Source organism: Zonotrichia leucophrys, chromosome 23 (assembly GCF_028769735.1).
Source record: "Zonotrichia leucophrys gambelii isolate GWCS_2022_RI chromosome 23, RI_Zleu_2.0, whole genome shotgun sequence".
NCBI classification, from domain to species: Eukaryota; Metazoa; Chordata; class Aves; order Passeriformes; family Passerellidae; genus Zonotrichia; species Zonotrichia leucophrys.
This window is the reverse complement of record NC_088192.1, coordinates 3,002,063-3,023,966: the sequence shown is the minus strand read 5'-3', so window position 1 is coordinate 3,023,966 and position 21,904 is coordinate 3,002,063. Positions and strand designations below refer to the sequence as shown.

The window sequence follows — 21,904 nt, the reverse complement described above, 5'->3', positions numbered from 1 at the left end:
TGGATCACTGCAATGATCTGTCACTGAGAATGGCCTCAGTCACATAAAGGACACAGCGATAGTGTCCCCTCACCCCCTGTGCCACTTCCTTTGGGACAGAGCCAGGGAGCGCTGGCACTGTCACTGCTCGTGGAAAAAATAATTATCACACCCTCGGAGCAGAGCAAAACCAGTAACAGATCGAGCTGCATGTTCAGTGTTAATGTTACTTGTGAGTGCATTTGCCATGAAATTATTGTTAATTATTCATGCCAGCTAATGCTCGGCTGCTCCGATGGCCTCGGAAGTGGCAGCACCGCCCGTGTCACAGCCGAACGCGATGGATTACAACAACAAACGAGATCAGATTCTGCCATTTAATGTCATTGTTTAATCAATGCTTGGGGTGTTTTCCTCTCCTGAGTTTGGCTGTTTTGCTCAGGTATTTTGCCCTGGCCAGGCAGGATGATCCAGCAGCCCACAGATCCATCCTGCCTGGCTGGATCCTCACGCCTGAGGTGGCTGCAGTACCCGGGACCTGCTCTTGTCCCCACTCAACTAATGAGTGTTATTAATGGCAATTGCATCAGTCTGAGGTGGCCCTGACACCCACTGAGTGGCTGATGTGGGGTGAGAGATAGGGAGAGGGGTTTCCTGAGGTATCAGGGTGTCTGTCCTGGCTGGTACAGGCTCAGAGTGTGGGCACCACTGTCAGTTCACAGCTGCCTGTCACTGCCTTGGACAGAATGTGTTTTACAGCCCCAGCTTTACCCCAAATTCAGCAGGATGATGTAAATGCCTTTCCCAGGACAGGAGAGGCAGAGACCCCTCGGGCACAGCCCAACTCCAGGGTGCTGCCACCCTCAGGGCTCCTACCCTGGAGCACAGAGGAAGAAGAGCAGCCAGGAAGTTGCAGGCCAGGTGAGCAGCTCCTGCTTTCTCCTGGGCAGCTCTAGGAACCAGCCTCATCCTTGGGCAGCGTGCTGGGACAGGAGGCTGTGAGCGGGGTGGTGGCCGTGGGGGGTTTGTAGTCAGCCCCATGGAACACCTGCCCGCCCGTGCCCACGGGGTTGGCACCGGACATGGGGTAGTCATGGCTGTTCCTCCTGCTGTCCCCTCCTTCGATCTCCGTGCACTCATGGCACCGCTTCCCAATCAAGTAGGTGGCCTCGATGAGGTTCAGCACCACGCAGACACAGGTGGTGACCACCATGAAGACGGTGAAGATGTTCTTCTCGGTGGGCCGGGAGATGAAGCAGTCCACGATGTTGGGGCAGGGCTGCAGCTTGCACTTCACCACCCGCGGCAGGGTGTAGTTCCTGTAGAGGTGGAAGAAGACGTAGAGGAAAACCAGATCCACGCAGGCCTTGAAGAGGAGGCTGAGCAGATACGTCCACCAGAGCCCGCCCCGCTTCTTGCCGGGGTTGGGGTAGATGCGGCGATAATTGTCCCCTTGGATCTCACGGAGCCTCTCCTCCTTGGCCTCCCTGTAGGCCACGTGCATGAGCACCAGGAGGGACGGGCAGGTCACCAGGATGAGCTGCAGGGCCCAGAGGCGGATGTGGGAGACGGGGAAGAAGTGGTCATAGCACACGTTGGTGCAGCCCGGCTGCCGTGTGTTGCAGTCAAAGTCCTTGTGGTCATCGCTCCAGACCTTCTCGGCTGCCACCACGTAAACCAGCAGGCGGAAGATGAAGACCAGGGAGAGCCAGATGCGGCCGAAGGCTGTGGAGTAGACATTGACAGCACGGAGCAGCCCCTCAAACCAACCCCAGTTCATGGCTCCTCGATCCTGTTAGGCAGCCTGGGGAGAGAGAAGACACCGTGACACTGAAGTGTGGATGCCGTGGGACAGAGGGAGAGAAACAGCAAGAGAGAAACAACAACTTCTCACAGCGGCTTGTGAGAAGTTTTAAGGAGCTAGAAAGATGTGGTAACTTGTTAACTATAAACAATTTGCAAGTAGTGTTTTTCTACTTTATTTTTCTGTTCCTCTCAAAGACAGTGCGTAAAGAAAGATGTTTCTGTTAGTTAGCCAATAGAATAAAATCTATCATACCACTCTTTTGAATAAAGCCTTCTTTGCCTTTTCTACAATCCTGCCTCTCACCTCGGTGCAAGAGTGACACTGAAGCAGCAGCAAAAGGAGCCCCTGTGTGCCTCAAAGCACTGAGCGCTGCTCCTGGGGCCACCTCTGACCTGTGCTGGCACGAAGGGACACCACAGACAGCACAGACCTGCTCCGGGTGACACCACTGACAGCACAGACCTGCTCCAGGTGACACGTCTCCTCCAAGCACCGTCCCCACTCTAGGCACCTGACACCACTCGAGGTTTCTGCCACATCCACAGCATCCTCCAGCCACCTCCGGTGCTCAGCCCCCATCCCGCCCCAGCTCCCGCCTCGTTGCCCAGGTATTTGTTATTAATTTCCCCTACGTCTCCAAGCCTGGCGCAGGCAGACAACAAATAGGAGCAGCCGGGGCGTGACTCACCGCGCTGCGCTGTCCTCTCCCACCGCTGGAATCCGCCCGGTGCTGCCGCTCCCAGGGGGCACCGGGGAGCCCCCGGCAGGGCAGAGGCAGCGGCTGGGCTGGGCTGGGGGGCTGCACAGCCCCTGCAATGCCGAGGGGCTGAGCATTCAAAAAATCCCGATTTTCACCAGCCACAGATACCTGCGTGGCCGATTTGAGCCCGGCTTGCATGTGCCGGATAAACGCGCCCTGCAAAGACTGCCAGGGCTGCGTTTGGCGCTGGATCTCCTTAAATATTTTGCCTACCAATAAAATAATAAAATTCCCCCTCGCCGAGAGGTGAACACATCCCCTTCCAATGCACCCACCTGCAGGACTGGAGTGGCCACGGAACTCCCGGTTCTCATCCCTCCCTGGAGGAACGCGCACACCCCAAATTCCTCCTTCCCTGTGCCCTGGTGCCAGGCTGGGCACAGGCACCTCCCCAGCGCCCTCCCCACCCTCTCGGGGCCGGGGGTCGCGGCAGAGGGGGTCCCCACGCCGCTCACCTGCGGGTGTCCCTCGGCAGCGCTGCTGCAGGTCGGTGCCTGCCCAGGGCAGGAGAGCATCACCCGGCACCGGAGACAGCCCATGAGTCACCCCCGCGCTCCTGGGAGCGAGGAGGAGATTCCCGGGGGAAGGGACGAGGCTCCAGGAGGATCCCCACGTGTCCCGTGGAAGATTTGGAAGATTTCCAGCCAGATTTTCTCAGGCGAAGGGCGGCCCCGCAGCGCTGCCGTGCCGGGAAGGGGTGGGAGCTCAGGGCTGGCTGTCCTCAGCTTCTGCAGGGACGCTCAGCACTACCTGGGGTCCCTCCATGCCTTCCCTGCACCCATCTCCCCTCGCTCCAAAGTGGTCAAAGCCCTGGGAGGCTCCCCTCTCAGCCTTTATAATCCTTTTTTATTGAAACTTTGCACCATGGCCATAACTTAGTATTTATCTCTCGCCATCCTCTATTAAATGAGTGGCAATTGATAATTTCACTGGCAATTAATTAAGCACTACCTGGGGTCCCTCCATGCCTTCCCTGCACCCATCTCCCCTCCCTCCAAAGTGGTCAAAGCCCTGGGAGGCTCCCCTCTCAGCGTTTATAATCCTTTTTTATTGAAACTTTGCACCATGGCCATAATTTAGCATTTATCTCTTGCCATCCTCTATTAAATGAGTGGCAATTGATAATTTCACTGGCAATTAATTAAGCACTACCTGGGATTCCTCCATGCTTTCCCTGCACCCATCTCCCCTTGCTTCAAAGTGGCCAAAGCCCTGGGAGCACCCCCATTCTCAGCTGAACACCACCCTTTATAATCCTCTTTTATTGAAACTTTGCGCCATGGCAATAATTTAGCATTTATCCCTTGCCACCCTCTATTTAGTGGGTGGCAGTTGATAATTTCACTGGCAATTAATTAACTGCTTACCTGTGCACCCCTCACCTGCAAGCTGGCACAAGTCTCTTCCCCATCACCCCTCCTTGATACCAGAATCTGAACCCCCAGCTCAGATAACCCCTCTTGGGGGTCTGACCCCCATCTCACAGCTGTGGGGTGCAGGGATGGGGGTCAGAGGGGAGAGGAGTCCAAGGAGGTGTGGGGTGCAGGAGTTCAGGTAGAGCTGGAGTCATTTGAGGAGCAAACACACATTTCATTTGCAATTCTGCTGGGGTTTGAAAAAAAATGTAGAGAAACAAATCTAAACAGCTGTAAAGTAAATTACCAGTGTTTGCGGATGGCTCCAGGGAAGAGTTCTGCAGTTTGAAATCAAACAAGCCCTTTTTTTTTTTTTTTTTTTTTTTTTTAACGTGCCTGTGTAGTGGCTGTGCTGGGAAAGGGGGGTCCCAGGGGCTGTGTCCCCCATGGGCAGGCAGGGAGGACCCAGAGCAGCACCCACCCACCAGCACCCAGTGATGTGTGGGGAGATGTTCTGCCCCCGATGTCCCTCATTTTGTGGGTGTCACAAGTGGCTTTTTGTGCCTTTTTGGGTTAAAATCCCCTCTTTTGGGGACTGCCAGGTGTGACGGGCGGTTTCTGCTTTGGGTAGAGCCCCTGCATCCCTCCACAGGTGAGTCCCCAGCACAGGGGACACAAAGGTGTATTAATGGCAGCACTTTATCTTCCAGGAACAAGCCCCATTAGTACATTTTCACTACAACATGAAATATTAATAACACTTTGCATTTATATAGCGTCATTCATCCCGCAGTCACCAGCCAAGCCGCTGACATGAATCAAACACTGCAGCCAGCTCTGGAGGAGACAGGTAAAGGGGATTAGACCCCTCTTCCTGCTGCACACACTGAGGCACAGGCTTTTCTGCAGGTCACCGGTGCCACTGAGGATGTTTTGGAGATAAAAACCCAACCACACTGCTCCGACCTGGCCTTCCTCCTCCTCCAGCTGCTGCAACTGGAAATTGCTGTTCCTGATGCTGACAGTGCAGGGAGGGGAGTTAGGAAACCTGTCAGCCCACGGAGAGGCAGGCCCTGACACAACCCCAGGGCTCCGGCAGCATGAAAGAGCAAGCAGGGAACCAGTGGGGAAAGAAAGGGCTCTTTTCATCTTATTAAAGAGCCTTGTATTTAAAGCCTCCTCCAGCTCCGTAGCACGGGGTGATTGCGAAGGCTTTTCCACACCAGCTGAGCAGGACTGGCTCCTGCTGCAGGAGATGCTGCGTGCAGATGCTGGTTAGCAGGGCGGAATCCCGCGATTGATGATGGATAAGGACAGATAAACAAGTCCTGGGCAAAGTTCCTGAGCGGTGCTGAGCGGCAGGGAAGGGGTGTGGGCACAGCCCACCATCCCCAGCACCATTGTTATTCCGTGAAAGAAGGCACCTTGTTTGCAGATAATTAAAAAACCCCAAACAGATTAGTGAAAATTAAACACCCAGAGCAGGCTGGATGTTGGCTCAGCCATGGGGGAGTCTGTGAGCATCGCTGGCTGCTGCTTCCAACCCTGCCTCAGCCCTGTGGCTGCATTCCCCATCCCATGGGATTGTTTGGAAGTTCTTCCATGGAAAATCTGTGTTCAAGGAGTGTCTGGATGGGAGCAGGCAAACCCAGCCTGGTCGTGGCCATCTGACACGGCCAGCACCCATTAATCTTACATTTCTATGTGAGGCTGCAGGGAGTAACCTCATTTCTAGGGAGACCTTAATTAATCACCGACTCAAACTGCCTCCATGAGGTGGTTTGCAGCCGAGGAGATGAATTGGCATGGTCAGCAGTGGCTGAGGATGAGGATGGGGTTAGCAGGGACCTAAATCATGGCAGGTGATGGTGGTGAGCAGAGCAGGGGACACACGAGCAGGGGACAGGGCACATCCGTCCGGTGAAACTTCCTCTGCACTGGCAGGCTGATGAATGGGAGATGCTGCTGAGGCTCTTTGCCCCTAAAAAGGCAGAAATGAGAATGTTCTCAGCCTGTGCAGCCCCTGTGAGGATGGCAAGGGTAGGATGTGGAGGACAAATTCCTGAGCAGGAAGGCACAATCACACAGCCCCAAACCCCAGGCTGGGAGGGGTTGGGGGCTTGATGCCCTCATGAAGGAGCAGAATGTCACAGACAGACCCATCACTGCCTGTTTTGTGTTGTTTGGCCAAATAATCGCCGTGCAAATGACATCGTCGCCCTTGCCACTGACCTTGGCAGCCTCCAAATGGGCGGCTCGCGGGTCAAAGTCTTTATATCCCATCACCATTCTCCTGAGTCACGCCTGTCTCCTGGCAAGTGACATCCTTTTCAGATGGCAGCTAAACGGGAAAGAGGTCGCGCTCCCAATACGGCGACAATAGGACATGACAGCACTTTTCTGAGTGATTAAGCCTCAGGTGATGGCGGGGCTACAAGACAAGTGGCTGAAGGCTGAGAGACTTTAATCACCTCGGACACGGCGCTGCATCCTCGCACTCCATCCTGCCAGGGTGGGTTTTTAGTGCGAAACGGGAGTGATCATAAAAATAATCCAGCCCAGGCTGCGCACCCACCCGTTAGTTATCCGTGCTGCTGTTAATAACCAGCTCGGGCAGCCTGTTGGCCCTCAAAGATCCTCCTGCAATAAATCAGCGCTGATGCCTTAAAATAACTGTCCAGGGCTGCGGGAGCTGACACTAGATGGCATTGGGAGAACGCTCAGCCGCCTTCCCCGGAACAGTCTGGCAAAACAGAGCAGAAAACTCAGGATGACGGAGCAGAAAATGTCTCAGCTGGGGAGAGGCCACCAGCTCACCTCCATCCTCACATGCACCAGTTCAACTCCATCCTCACAGTCCTCACTTCACCTCCATCCTCGCATTCACCAGTTCATCTGCATCCTGAACCCACCGGTTCATCTCCATCCTCGTGTCCACCTGTTCATCTCCATCCTGAACCCACCAGTTCATCCCCATCTTCATATTCACCAGTTCAACTCCATCCTGAACCCATCAGCTCATCTCCATTCTGAACCCACCAGTTCAACTCCATCCTCACAGTCCTCACTTCACCTCCATCCCTGCGTCCACCAGTTCATCCCCATCCTTATATCCACCAGTTCAACTCCATCTTCACACCCACCAGTTCATCTCCATCCTGGACCCACCTCATCTCCATCCTCCCATTCCTCAGTTCACCTCCAGCACCTCACCTGCGCTGGGAGCATGGTGGTGAGGCAGAGCTCAGGGTGTTTCACCTCTTTTCTGAGCTAGTAAAATAGGTTGTCCCCAAACTATTATTTTTTTCCCAATGAGAAGCTGCACTTGTGGCTCCCCAGAGCCTGATGGCACCAGCACAGCCCTTTGGGACTTGTGGTGCCTCACCTGGCAGGGGTAGGAGCACCTGGGCACCTGCAGAAGGGATGGTGATGAGGAGAGGGGCTTTAAAGTGAGCCCCAGACCCCAAATGATGCTGCTGCCCCAGATCCCACCAGCTCCCTTCACATGGAAAGGTTTTCCTGCTGCAGCCTGGGTTGGTGCCTGCCCTGCCCTGATCAATCTCTCCCTGGAGATCTGTCTGTCTGTCTGTCCGTCCATCCACCCCTCTGTGTCTCATGCCTGGGTGCATCCCTGTGCCCAGGGCTGCTGCAGACAGGTCCCTCCTGGGAAAATCCCGGGATATTCTCAGTGGAGCAGCACAGCTCCCTCGCAGCCCTGCAGCTCGGCTCGGAGCCAGAGACTGTGTGCAGGCGCCGGCAGCAGTGTCTGGCCTTCCCCCCAGCAGTCTGGCCTTCCCCCATCACTCCAGGCTCCTTCTACCTGTCAGAGCCGGTCTCTGCTTCCCCCAAATCACCTCCTGCACCCCACTGAGCCGAGCTGACTTTGTCACTTAATGCTGCATTGTGCCGGCAGCCCTAGAGCCACAATAGAGCTCCTGATTGCAGCTCCCTCCCTGCCAGCCCCACTGGCAGCACATGGCACACGGCTCTGCCACAGCCCACCCTCCCCTGCCCTCCCAGGGCACCCCAAAATCCTCCATCCTCCAGAAAACTCCACATATTGGATTTTATGTCACTGTTGTTGGGGCGATGCTACAGGTTTTGGGGTGTGCACCCGTTCACCCCCATGTTGTGGGGCTGGGGTTCTCCTCCCCTGTTTTCTCTGCAGGATAAAACATAACAGTGCTAAGACTCAAATCCTCTCACAGGCACCTGAGCTGTAGAGATCCACTTTTTTTGGGATCTCTGCCCAGGCAACCTGACGTGACAGGATTCTTCCAAAGGTTAAAAACTTGCTCTCACTGTAAGGACAATACCACATTTAAGAACAACCCCTCACCCCTCTCAGCTGGCTTGCACCTCTCCTGGAAACTCTGGGCAGCAGAACCAAACTCTGAAAAGGGCCCAGACTTGGCTTGAAGCAAGAGATTTCACATCATCATGTCTTAAAATGTCAGCACTTTAATTAGCTCCATCTGAAGCTGGAGTGGGTTTGTCACCCCTCTCTGCTTTCAGTTCAGGTTGAGAAATTTGCTCAGGCTGACCTTTTCCCTCCCAGCCCCAAAAAAATCCCCAATCCATATTGGCATTTCCTAAAAATAGGACAAAATAGCCCCCCAAAAATACCAGCCAGCTGTAGGGAAGATGTTGTGCAGCATCATGCCAATGCAGGGAAAGGGACTTCAGCTGTGAGATGCCTGCCCTGGCAGAGCTGAGGGGATGTTCCCAGGTTCTTCTGTCAGGTTTTTCCCTTTAATCTCCTTCAGACACTGCTGCTAGGCCCCCTTCTTCCAAAGGGAACCCCCAATTAGATCAAGGTGTCCCCTGCTCAGTGTTTTCTACAGCATCATTTAAATCTCCATCTCACCCACCCTTTTAACTTCATTTTTTTGTACCTGTGGCTGCTGGAGCCATAACTTACACTCCAGGATAATTTCTTGCTCTAAAGGATACAGTGAACTTCTTCACAATTTGCTGACCAGCTGGGAATGCTTCTCCAGGTGGGATCCACTGGGTAATGATTCCATTTCAGCTGCTGGAGATGGAGGCTCGAGCCCACTTATCCTCTGTGTGCGTGTGATAAATTAATGAAAGCAAAGCCAGAGGAAACACCTGAAAAAACACAGGGAAGTGGGAGGCCACAGTGCTGTTGGGTTGGGAATGGCTGTGCTGAGGTGTCACAACACCTCCAAGGGCTCTGCCCTTCACACCAGGCTGTCCCCAGCACCAGAGCAGAAGCCACCAAAAGCCAGTGAGCACTGTCAGAAGGGTCACAGGCGTGTCCACCATTGTGATGGCTGGAGGGATGTGGAGCTGTGGAGGGCTCAGGGATTCTCGGGTTTTGGTTGTTAATTGCTGCCCCCAGATGTGCAGGATGTCTCTGCTTCGGCATGCGCAGCTGAAGAACGAGTCTGGACTCTTCACTTTTCGGTCTTGAGGTTGTTTATTAATTCTTATCTATAAAATTTTCTTTCTGCCCAGCCGAGATCTGCTCAGCAGGGCAGCCACAGGCACTCTGTGTTGTCCTTTTATACTACAAACTACGTATAACATATTTACATTTAATTCCCAATACCTATCACCTGTGTTAGACAGTGCACTTCTACTCTAAACCAACCCCAAAGTGCCAACATCACTGCAGAAAATGGAGAACAAGAAGAAGAAGAAGAAAGGCTGGACACACCCAAGTTCCTCCATCTTGTCCCCATAACCCCCATACCAAAAAATCCTAAAATCTACATTTTCACCCTGTGATAATTTAATTATTATTCTATTCAAACCTCTGTGACTTTTAGGTCCTCATACAAAGCTGGTAACTTGCTCCAGGGGTCACAATCAAACCCACAGGTGTTCTGGGCTGTGTGCCAGGGTCTCTGAGCCCGCCAGTGGGGTCCTTGGCAACTCTGGACACCCAGAGGGATGCACTGAGTTCTGACAAGGGATGTTGGGTTTGAGTCTGGCCCACAGAGCAGCTCCCGGGGCATGGGCTGGTGCTGTCCCATGCCCTCCTGGTGTGCCACAGCAGCAGATCATCCCTCTGCAGAGTGAGGCAGAGCTCCAAACGCCTTCCTCAGAGCCTGATCACTCCTCAGCACGTCAGAGGAAGAAGAGAGGCATCAAAAGCAAGCTGGCTTTTGCTCGTTGCTCGTTGCTCATTGCTCATTGCCTCCCCGCTCATCGCTGGCCAGCCTGGAGCCCCGGCCCCGCGGCGCTCGGCCTTTGGTGGAGCGTGACTCTGCTCTGCCACGCAATTATGGCTGGGAAAGGAAGGGCCAGATCGCCCCGGGAGGGGGAACAACGAGAGCCTTTCATCCACACCCCGCCTGCCGCTCGCTATTCTTATCCCTCCTGATCAAGGGAAGCGTTTCCTCCTCCTGCCATTGAAGCCGCGGCGTGGCTGGGGCAGCGCCGGGCTGGGATGGGCTTTCCCCAGCCCCACGCTGCAGGCCATGACCCTGCCAGGATGGGTTTTGAGCATTGATGGGTTTTGATGGGTTGTTTTGCATTGATGTGGAGATGCAGGTGCAGCTCCGGCGCTGCCGCCCGCCGAGGAAGGTCAGCCTTGGTTTGTGCTTGATGTGGGAAACGCCGGAGCTCCGGCCAAGGAACGGCTCCTGTGCTTGTGTTAAGAGCAGGAGAGGAGCTCTGGGAGGGAAATGTGGTCATTGGGATTTAAATTTTCCCTTGTGCTTTCATGAGGGAGCCTCCAGTTCTTGTTTTCTGCTTGGGTGGCTTTGCCCCCAACTCTTGTCCTGGTGAGGAAAGGAAGATCCCGTGAGTTACCCCTCGAGGTCGTGTCCCACTGCCCTGCAAATGGAAGGTGCCATTAGCACCAGCCATGGTGCCTTGGTGGTGAGGAGAAACCTCCCCAAGAGCCTGTGTCCATCCCACCCCCTGATGGCCAGGCCAGGTGGTGGATGGGGTAACACAAACACAGCCAATGCCTGAAGGAGGTCACTGGGCCCATCTCTGATAAGTGATCCCAAATCAGCAGAGCTATCCCAGGGTGCAGGAGACCCCACACTGCCCTGGGGATGCTCCCAGCTCACATCTGCGACAGGAACACTCCCCTCGTGCAGCACACGGGCAATGCTGACACTTCCAGGCTGTCTTTGCCACTCTTTGGTCCTTACAAACTGCTCCAGGAATTAACCAACCCAAGTTTTCTGGAGATGCTGGAAGAGGAGCACTCCAAATGGTAGCTCCTCCTGCCCTCAGGAGCAGAGCCAAGCCAGGACTGCAGCCCCCAAACAACCCCAGGCTGGGCTGGAGGGACCCCACTGAACCTGACCTGCTCCACCACCGCATCAGGCTCACAGCTCTTCTCCAGCCTGTCTGGAAACAGAGGCTTCTGAGCACCTTCTCTGTGCCAACAGAGCTGCAGGAAATCACCTCCATCACCTTGAAGGACCAGGAGCTCTTCCCAATTCTCAGGGATTCCACAGAGAAATAAAATCCAGTAAAAATTCACTCTGCAGTTTGTTCCCAGGGAACTCCTCACCACCAAGCCCAGGATGAGCACTCCTGCTCATGGATGAAGCCTCATGGATGAAGCCTCGAGTTTCAGGAGCCAGGGCTGCTCTGTCCCAAGCTCCAGGGTCACAGATTTAAGGATATTTGGCTTGTGGCACTGGGGGTGCCCCAGAATCCTGGGGAGATGCTGAGGTGGAGCAGCCCCATGGAGAGGAAAGCAGCTCCTCACACCTCCTTGCACTGGGCTCCTTGCTGCAGGTCCATGCCTGACTGCAATCAATGTAACCTTTTAAAATTAATCTACTTTCTCTCCTCTTTTGCACACAAATACAGTTACTGAAATTCCTCCATTTCCATGACATTTGGGAAAAAATTTGTGTCTCAGCGGAACGCTATCTTTACACTATAGATGTCATTACTTTAAAGGGGAAATTAAAGTAAAGGTGGTGTGTATTTTTTAATTTTTTTTTTTTTTTGCCTGTGATATTGGAAAATAAAGGTTCTTTCTCCCTCTAAGTTCAAGCAGCTGCCAAGTGGAACGAGCAGAGCAGCCAGGACAGCCGGGGTCTGCTCCCAGTGCTCCCAGTCATGCTGCTCTGAAACCAGGGGAAAATCCCTGCTACAGGTTCATGGCCAAAGGTCAGTGACCAGAGAGCCAGGGCAGCAGCCCCAGCACGAGCACAGGGAGCTGCTGCCTTCTGCTCTGGCTCCTGATTTCCCCACACAGGAGGGAGATTGGGAGTGGAGGCCCCAATCACCCACCCTGGGGCAGGGGGAGGCAGCAGCTCCCGGCTGAGGGCTGGGCAGGAAAGGACGGCAGCCCCAGTTTACACATCACTCTGCTTTTGGACCTAAAATACACAATTCAGGGCTTCTTCTTTGTGTTCCAAAAGCAGAGCTCAGGCCACTCCCAGCCCTGGGGATGAGGAGCTGTGGCCTGTGTGTCACAGGAACAGAGCTGCATTGGGATGCAAAGGGACATGTGTCAGCTTGTTCCCATGGCCATGGCTGTAAAACAAATCTGAGTGCAGGAGGGAGGAGAATCTTCATCCATGGAAAGGGTGGGAGATGCTTCCTCCTTTGGAGATAAACATGAACTCCCATTGAGGTGGATCTGTTGTGCTCCAGGACAGCAGCCAGACCTCCAGCTGCCTCTGGGAGAGAAGCAAAAGGGTTTAAACAGCTGATTCAGGCTCTGTGGGTGTCCCCACTGCTCCCCCTCTATCCAGAAACGCCCTCACTGTGCTCTGTCCCTGCCCAGAACAGCCCCACAGAGCCACCAGGGACTCTGCCATCCCTGGGAACATTTCTGTTTGTGTTTCTGGGCATCTGAGGATGCAGGTCTTGAACATCTTTCTGTGCACACCTCGTGTTTCTGAGCATCTGAGGATGCAGATCCTGAGCATCTTTCTGTGCACATCCCCTGTTTCTGGCACCCTCAGAGACCAGGACTCTGAGCATCCTCTGTGCACATCCCATCTAGTTTCTTTAACATCTTTCTGTGCACATCCCTGTGTTTCTGGGCATCTCAGATGCAGGTCCTGAGCATCTTTCTGTGCACCTCCCCTGTTTCTGGGCATCCTCAGATGCACGTCCTGAGCATCTTTCTGTGCACATCCCCTGTTTCTGAGCATCTTTCTGTGCACATCCCTGTGTTTCTGGGCATCCTCAGATGCAGGCCTGAGCATCTTTCTGTGCACATCCTTGCGTTTCTGGGCATCTGAGGATGCAGATCCTGAGCATCTTTCTGTGCACATCCCCTGTTTCTGAGCATCTTTCTGTGCACACCTCCCCCATTTCTGGGCATCCTCAGATGCAGGTCTGGGCAGAGGGCCTGGGCAGGGCAGCAGGACCCCCTGGACCACACAAGGTCTCCCATGGAAGGAGGATGGAAAGGGCAGGGCATCACTGCCCAGCCAGGCATGGTGAGGAGTTTTCAGCGTCACACAATGTCCCCTGGCATGTGTGGGATGGTGCCACTGCCCACAGAGCCCTCCAGCCACCCCTCAGTGCCGACGTGGCTGGATTGCCTGGGAACAAGCCCAGCATCCTGCTCCTTCTCTTTCCCAGGCTAATTTTATCCTCCTCCCAGTGACAGATTGAGGGCTTCAAAACCCAGCCCCTGAACTCTCCCCGGCTTCCCCGCCATGGAAATTGCAGCGCGGTGGTTCAAAATGGGAGAGCAATTTGCAAAACAAATAAGTCTCGGATTAGCTAACGAGTGTCAGGCTGACCTTACAGGGACCCCTTCATTAGGAGACACTGAGCACCGATTAACTGCTCTGGGATGGAGGGAGCCACTTCAGACTGGTTTAATGAATTAAATATATGCTCCTATTTGGCTCTTAATGTAAAAAAAACCCGTTAAGTACAGTAATTGTCACGTTCCCGAAGTCAGTCATCTCCCTACCTCGCAGTTCACCGAGACTTTCCCCTTCCCAGCACCAAAGTTTAATTTGTTAATGTGCTGCTGGTGTCACGGTGCTTCCCTCCATTAACACCAGAGTGTTCTGCTCAGGGAGCTCGGGAGCGCTTTCCTCCAGGTCTCCTCCTGCTCTCCAGGAATATTCCAGCACTTGGATTGCTCCAGGCTCTGTCCTGGCCATCAGCTCCTTCTGGGGCTGTATCTTCTCCTCTCCTGCTCCTCCTTGTCACACAGGACAAGAGAAATGGCCTTGAGCTGTGCCAGGCTGGACACCAGGAGGAATTTCTGCACGGAAAAAGCTGCCGGGCATTGGAACTGCTCAGGGGGGTTTGGTGCCCACCCCTGGAGGTGTCCAAGGAAGGGCTGGATGTGGCATTCGGGTGAGGATTGAGAGGAATGGTGGATTTGTCTTTCCAAACAAACTCTGGGTCTGCTGGGAGATAAAACCAGCACTGGGAGATAAAAGAAGCAATGGGAAGGATTCCACTGATTGGTGAATGGAAAAAGATATTTGATTTTACAAATAAACTGCAAGTTTGCTGAGAAATTAAATTAGACATTGAAAGATGAAGGAAACAATGGGGAAGAAAAACCCCTAAATTGTGTAAGAATTAAAAATTAAAAAGGAGGGTTGTACATTAGAGGGGAATCTTTGGGATCAGGTGTTCTGGGAAGTCTGAACCTCTCAAGTACCTCAGAAATGGGAAAAGAGAGAAGGGAAATGCAGCTGGGAAATTGGGATAAAAAGGAGGCTGCGTCCTCCAAAAATTGGAGAAATCCCAGGGGAATGCCCCATGGCCACTACCTTGATTGGAATAAAGTTCCAGGACTCCTCTGTCTCCTTTTTGGACATAAATCTCTACTTTTTGTGGATTAATTTTCCTAACAGGATCATGCACACATTGGATATGATGCTTTTCCAACCGAAATGACTTGGGAAAAAGAGACAGAAAGGGGAAAACCAGTGACAAGGACAGTAATGAAATGCCTGATTGTCCTGCTATGGGCTGTCCTGAAGCCCTGCCCACGGTCCTTTAAACTCACACCTTTAGTGATGCGCCTCTGACTGGTGGTAATTTAATTACAGCACGCTTAAAAGATTAAATCCACGATTAAAAGAATTTATATGGATTAGCGCAGGATGATTTTAAATCACTGCCAGCTCGCAGCAAAGCAAATGTGCAACCTGCAGCAAGAGCAGCAGTGCTGGGAAGGGCTGCAGGAGAGCCTGGCCCTGATTTTGTGCCAGGAGAGCTGGGGAAGGGCCAGCAGGGAGCCCCCAGCCCCTTCCCAGCAGAGCTGCTCCATCTGGGGCACTGCCATGGGCAGGAGGGGTTCATTCACCTGCCCAACATCCTCCTCTCCTCATCCATCACTCCATCACACCCATATCTGCTTAAAAACATTCAGCTCTTACTCCCCAGATGTGGGTTTTAGTCCCTTTTTAAGCCAATGTGTTACTTTTCTTAAGTCTTTTATTAGATGTGGTTTTATTGGAGAAGGAAAGAAGCTGGATGGGAGGAAAAGTAAAGAATGCAAACTGGGGAGATTTACCAAATCAACTGGTTTAAATCTAATTCCCAGGCCTCCAGCTAAAGCTCTGCCCCAGAAAACTTTATTGTTTCCCTCTCTGGGGTGAGAGGGAGAATGTGAAATTCATTTTTCTGTGCTGGGTGGGGAAGGGAGGATCACAGGCAGCTTTTTCATTAAATCCCTTCTTCCAAAACATCCATTTGCAAATTTTCATCCCTTTATCCAGAGAGTGTGATCACCCCAAACCGGACAGGGGTGGGGACTGAGTGGGTCCAGGGTTAAACCAGGGACAATCCTGGAGCAGTCCCAGCATGGGCCCAGCCTCTCTCTGCTCTGGGGAGTGCAGGCACAGGCTCCAGCCCACCAGGGACGTGGTTGGGGATGCTGGCCAAGAATATTCCTGCAGCCATCTGCTCCCAGCCAGGCAGGGACACAGAGGAGCCCTTCCCAGCCTCCATCCTGCAGGGGATGGGATGAATTTGTTGTTTTCATGCTTTAGGATTTAGCTTTTGTTTAGACCTGGAACTCAAGGGCACCTTACAGTCTCAGGCCCCAAGAGATATAAACAACAGTGAATTAGATGGGGCAAACTTGGAGTAAATGGCTTCATTACCTAAAACTATATTTGAAGGATTAATACCTATATTAAAATTATATTATATTAATTATTAATATTATTATAGCAAATAGTTGTATTATTAATATTATATTAAATTTAATATATTATTAATTATAAACTATATTGATATTATTTATATTCTATTATGTTATATTTTATTACATTACATTTTATTATGTTATGTTATGTCATATTATATTATATTATATTATATTACATTACATTGTATTATATTATATTAAATTGTATTGTATTATATGAATATATTTTGTATTATTTTCATTATATTTAGTATATTAATTTTATTTATTCTATTATATTGTGGCTATATAAACTCCTATATATAAATGCAACCAACTTATATGAAAACCTTGTGACACTTGTTCATTTTGGGAGTAGCCCCTTTGAGATTTCTGGCTGCCCAAGGTGTATCTATTGAAATCCTTCAATAAATACAACAAATACCCACTTTTATTCTCCTTATCTTGCCTAGCCTCTGTTTTTGGTAGCCACTCCAAGGCATCAGTTTCCCTGTGCAGGATGGCAGCGCCACCAGGCCCTGTGCAATCTGTTTGATTTGAAATATTAGTGAAGAGATTAGAAACAGTGCTCATGATTTCGTGATGCATATGGTAATTAAAGTGTTACATTGCAATTATGATGTAATTAAACTGTGGGATGCTCTTCAAGATGCAATTGCCACTCATTTGCATAACTGACGGATTTGCTTATTAGCACCCTTTTAATATATGTATTAAAAAGAGCATCAAGAGCGTTGGCTGCAGAAGCAGCATTTCATCTTCCTCCAGCAGGCTGCAGGGCCTGGGCTGCTGCTGTTCCCAGCTCCCACTGCTGCTGCAGCATTCCCTGCCTGGGGCTCTCCCCACCAGCACTCAGGAGTGGGATTTTGGGGATTCCAAAATCCCAGCCCCAGCTGGAGCAGACACATCTTCCTGCAGACACATCTTCCTGCACGTCCAGCTTCTCACTGGGGCCCCCCAAGCAGCACCTGAGCAGCTCCTGGTCCTGTCCTTCTCACAAACTCTGCCATGCTCCAAATCTGCCAAGTCCTTATTCCAAAGGAAGAGGATTTCCCATTTTCCAGCCTCCTGGTCACTCCCCTCCTCACAAACTCAGCTCTGTATCTGAATCTGCTGAGCTTTTCCAGAGGAAGAGGATTTTTCTTTTTCCAGTCTCCTGGTCACTCCCCTCCTCACAAACTCTGCTCTGTATCTGTAACTGCCCAGCTCTTATTCCAGAGGAAGAGGTTTTCTCTTTTTCCAGACTCCTGATCACTCCCCTCCTCACAAAACTCTGCCATGCTTTGTGTCTGCCCAACTCTTATTCCAGAGGAAGAGGATTTCTCTTTTCCAGCCTCCTGGTCACTCCCCTCCTCACAAACTCTGCCATGCTCCAAATCTGCTGAGCTCTTATTCCAGAGGAAGATAATTTCTCTTTTTCCAGTCTCCTGGTCACTCCCCTCTTCACAAAACTCTGCCATGCTCTGTATCTGCTAAACTCTTATTCCAAAGGAAGAAGTTTGAAATCCTTCAATAAATACCCACTTTTATTCTCTGTTTTTTTCTTTTCCCAGTCTCCTGGTCACTCCCCTCCTCATAAATTCTGCTCTGTATCTGTAACTGCCCAGCTCTTATTCCAGAGGAAGAGGTTTTCCCTTTTCCAGCCTCCTGGTCACTCCCCTCCTCAAAATCTCCACCATGCTCTAAATCTGCTGAGTTCTTATTCCAGAGGAAGAGGTTTTCCATTTTCCATCCTCCTGGTCACTCCTCTCCTCACAAAACTCTACCATGCTCTGTACCTGCTGAACTCTTATTCCAAAGGAAGAAGTTTGAAATCCTACAATAAATACCCACTTTTTTTTCTCTCTTTTTTTTTTCTTTTCCCAGTCTCCTGGTCACTCCCCTCCTCATAAATTCTGCTCTGTATCTGTAACTGCCCAGCTCTTATCCCAGAGGAAGAGGTTTTTTGTTTTCCCAGCCTCCTGGTCCTCCCTTCTTCACAAAACTCCACCATGCTCTGTATCTGCCCAGCTCTTATTCCAAAGGAAGAGGTTTTCCCCATTTCCAGCCTCCCTAAGGCAGTTCTCAGTTATTCACCTTATCAAGGATGCCCTTTGGGGGTCCCTGCCAGCAAAGCCACCAAACCTGGCCTTTCCAAGCAATTCAGACAAATCCCTCCAGCTCTACACCCACCAGCTGTGCCCAGCCAACTGTGCTATGGAAATGCTCCTGCTCTGTGCCACAGCTACCTTCACTCAAGGCACATTTCTGAAGTTGTAGATTCTTGAAAAAAAACCCCACTTGAAAAATCTGACATTTTTTTTCCTCTTTAAACTCATCAGAACTTCCTCTGAGGAGCTAAAATAAAATAATTCTCAGCTGGGCTGTCCCTAACCTGGTCCTGATCCCACGGCTGGGAGTGGGTGCAACATCAGGCAGATGTGGGTGTGAGGTGGGAACACAACAGGGAGAGAAAATCATCACTGAAAGCCAAATCCTGTGTGTGGACATTGCTTTTATACTGAGCAAACCATGCCTTAAAACATCCCTGACTGCTGCTAATGCCTCAATCTGCCTCGCTGAACAGCGTGCAAGGAAAGGGAAAAGGACTTTTCAAATGGTTCCTTTTAGCTGCTGCTTTTAACCCGCACTGGGGAACACGAGATTCCTGAAAAACATGATGGCTGGTGTTCTGCAGGAATGGATCCACGGGGAAAACAGTGCTGCTGCTTGGAGAGGATGATGGGTTGGGCTCTGAGGAGTGTTTTGTCCCCTGCCTGGAGAGATCTCGGAGAACATATGCAGTTTTAATGCTCCATGGGCAGGACATGGAGCAATCCCACCACCTAACCTGACAATTGTTGAGTGAAAAGGTGTTGTAGGCTGCTGTTTCCCCCCACAAACCACTCCAGGGTGGCCTTGGGAGGTGGCAGGTGATGGAGGTCTCCATCAGTGAGGTCAAACAGCAGCTCATAAATCGCCAGCCCCCTGTGAGCAGGCATCTCCGAGCCAAAACCATTTACAGTCATTTAGAGGAAAAGCTTTTCCCCTTCTCTCCGAGCTACAGCAGATCTATGATAGGGCTTTTCAAACTTCAGCATCCCCCTGGCAGCCTGTGTTAGGCCTGGAGGTGGAAATGAATGATTCCTCAGCAGATTAAAAGATCTGTGTGACAGCAGAGCAGTGCTGCGCTCACACTGAGCACAAGCTGTGCTGGTGCCTGCAGGGCACCCTTGGGGCTCACTCCCCCTGGCAGAGCCACCTGGGACCCCAAAACGAGCCCTGAGCAGCCTCCAGCACCCTCCCTTCACCACTTATTGTGGTTTGGTTGGGAAGTTGTAGATGGCTGCTAATTAAAATTGATGTCGTGTTCACCAGAGCCCAATTCCGCATCGAACTCCTGTTGCTTCCTTCTCTGCTAGAGCAGGTCTGCCATATTTAGCCAACTTTTAAACTCATTAGCAGCAGCAGATGCTTGGATCTGCAGTCCCTAATGACTGTAAATGAGAGTATTAGTTTATTGACTGATGCTCTAATTGTTGCCACCACGACCACAAGCGACAGCTCCAAGCCCTGTGCTGAAGGACACCCAGCCTGGGGACAGAGGGACAGACAGACAATGCTGCCAGGGCTGGAGGCAGGACAGAGGGACCAGCAGCCCTCAGGGTGTGACCCACACGCAGATGACTGCAGCAGGTGAAGAGGAAAGCAGGAGTAAATTAAATTACACTTCCCCCAGCAAAGGTCAGAGCCTCGGAGCTGTGTTGATGTGTGACCTTTGCACAGGGACTTGACCTCCCTGTAATGAGGTAATGAGGAGCCTGGTGGGGGCTGGAGCAGCTGTGTGTGCCATCCCTGGTCTCCTCCTCCTTCACTTGTCCATGGAAATGTGGATGAGTGGGAGGAGGGCAGAGCCAGAGTAGCCCTGCATGCTGCAGGATGTGCCAGCCAGCCCCGCTCCTGCCCCAGCCCTGATGGACAATCCAGGGTGATTAATTGTGGCTGTGCCTTAATTAAAGCATCTCCAACCTGCCCTGACCCAGATGGGCACAAACACCTCCAAAACAAAAAGGTTTTGAGCATGTGAATGACCCACAGAGCAGGGATGGAGCCAAGCCATGGGAAGACACGGGAGGAGAAACTGCCCAGCTTGCTGAGAAATGTGCTCTCACTGCACAGAATCCCAGCCTGAGGCCGGGTAGAGGGGGCCACACCTTCCCCCAAAGGGCTCTGGTGTCCCCCCACACCAGGCAGGGCTGGCACTGCCCCCCACATGGGGCTGGGGTCACCTCCAGGCAGTGCCAGCACCTGGGGAGGGTCCTGCTCTGCCCTGGTACCCCCAAACTTGGCACCCCCTTCCAAGATGCATTTCAGCCCTTTTTTTTGGCCACTATTTTATTGGAAATGAGACCAAGAGCTGCCACGCAGAGCCTGTGGGAGCTGCTGCATCATGGACCTGAACTGAACCCCCCAAAGTCTGACAGGGCATTGTGCCTGCCCAGCTGACTCTGGGGAAGGGAAAGAGCCATGGAGAAAGTTGTGTCTGCCTTGAGGGGTTGGTGGATGTTTCCCCAACACCTACAAATCAACAGAAACAGATTTACAAGAGGATTTAAGAGACATCAAGTTGCCTGGATACCAGATCCTGTAACTACCCCCAAAAAAAGTAATTATAAAAGCAAGAAATCTGTCTTGGCTAAGCAGGTGGATGGGAAATTGGAAATCCATTTGTGGGAGACGTTCTGCTTTCTAACAAGGCAGCTTAGAGCTCAGCCCTGTTCTCTGCTGCTCCTGCCTGCCCTGCAAGAGGGTGGAGAGCTGGCTCCTGGGTTTCCCAGCACTGTGCTGGGCTCCACACTGCTGCCCACCCCTCCAGGTGGCTGTCACAGGCCAGGTTGTCTTGGTTTGGAAAGACAGGAGTCTGCTAAGGAAGGCAGGAGCCTCCCCTGAAATGGAGAATGTAAACCCTCCCCACCCCTCTGAATTGCTACAAATTTTAAATTAATGGGCTCTCAGACAAAAATATGGGAGAATGAAATAATAGTTCTTTAATAGGGAAAGAAAAAGAAAAAAAAGGATGAAATAAACAATGCAGTGAACTAAACCAACAGTGCCAGAGTCAGAACCCAACCTGACACCCTGTGGGTCAGGCTGTTGGCAGCAGCCCCATTGGAATTGTGGCTCAGCCCTCCTGCAGTGTCAGGGCTGGTTCTGCTGGAGCAGGGATCCTGGAGAAAGGTGCAGTCTCTGCCTCTGAAGATCCAGGGGCAGAGGCAGCTGCTGTTCCTCTGGGCAATCCAGTGCAGAAGCCGTGCTGGTGTTCCAGAATCTCCAGATTCTATCCGGGTAGGAATGCTTGGCTCCTCCCCCTGGGCTCCCATCTCCCAATGGGATGCTGTAGTTCTTATCAGCCATGCAGGGACATTCAATAGCTGCTATCAGCAGGTGTCCCCTCCCAGGGAGGTGTGAATGTGGTCACTCAAAGAGAGAGATAAGGCAAACTGCCCACTTGACAAAGGTAATCTGCCATACAGATGGTAATAGAAAACAATTTGCATTGCAATCTTCAACACAGGTCCCTGTCACACAGGTTCTGCTCTGCCCTGGCAGCCCCTCAGCTCCTGCTCTCAGTTCAGGGATGAGATTTGAGCTTCCCAAAAAATATCCCCTGTGTGGTGTCCTGAAGCTGGAGCCCTCAACCCCTCCTGGCAATGCTGATGGAGCCAAGTGGGCTTTGACTCCACTAAAACAGCCCCTTGCCAATGAGAAATCTACTTTAGAACCACCTCTGGGGTTTTCTTCCTCTTGGAAAAAGGCTGAAAAAATTAATAAAAACAAAAAAATCCTCTCTATAATCCCCAAATCCAAATTTCTTTGCACAGACTCAGCCCACTGGTGCATCACAAGGATCTGTAATTATGAGTGTAGAAGCC

General features: G+C 51.7%; 1 protein-coding gene across 3 annotated transcripts; it reads right to left on the bottom strand.

The window, feature by feature from the left end:
* Positions 1-355: 355 nt before the first annotated feature.
* LOC135457161 (gap junction beta-5 protein-like) lies at positions 356-8,896 on the bottom strand. 3 transcript variants are annotated; one of them, XM_064731558.1, is made up of 2 exons: positions 8,797-8,896; positions 356-1,783 (listed from the first exon to the last, which is right to left on the bottom strand). In XM_064731558.1, exon 2 carries the CDS (start codon positions 1,757-1,759, stop codon positions 932-934), a length of 828 nt encoding a protein of 275 aa, XP_064587628.1. In that variant the 5' UTR covers positions 1,760-1,783; positions 8,797-8,896; the 3' UTR covers positions 356-931. The 3 variants fall into 3 exon arrangements, with proteins under 3 accessions (XP_064587628.1, XP_064587626.1, XP_064587627.1); XM_064731556.1 differs by lacking the exon at positions 8,797-8,896 and adding an exon at positions 3,002-3,088; XM_064731557.1 differs by lacking the exon at positions 8,797-8,896 and adding an exon at positions 2,249-2,349.
* Positions 8,897-21,904: the final 13,008 nt, after the last annotated feature.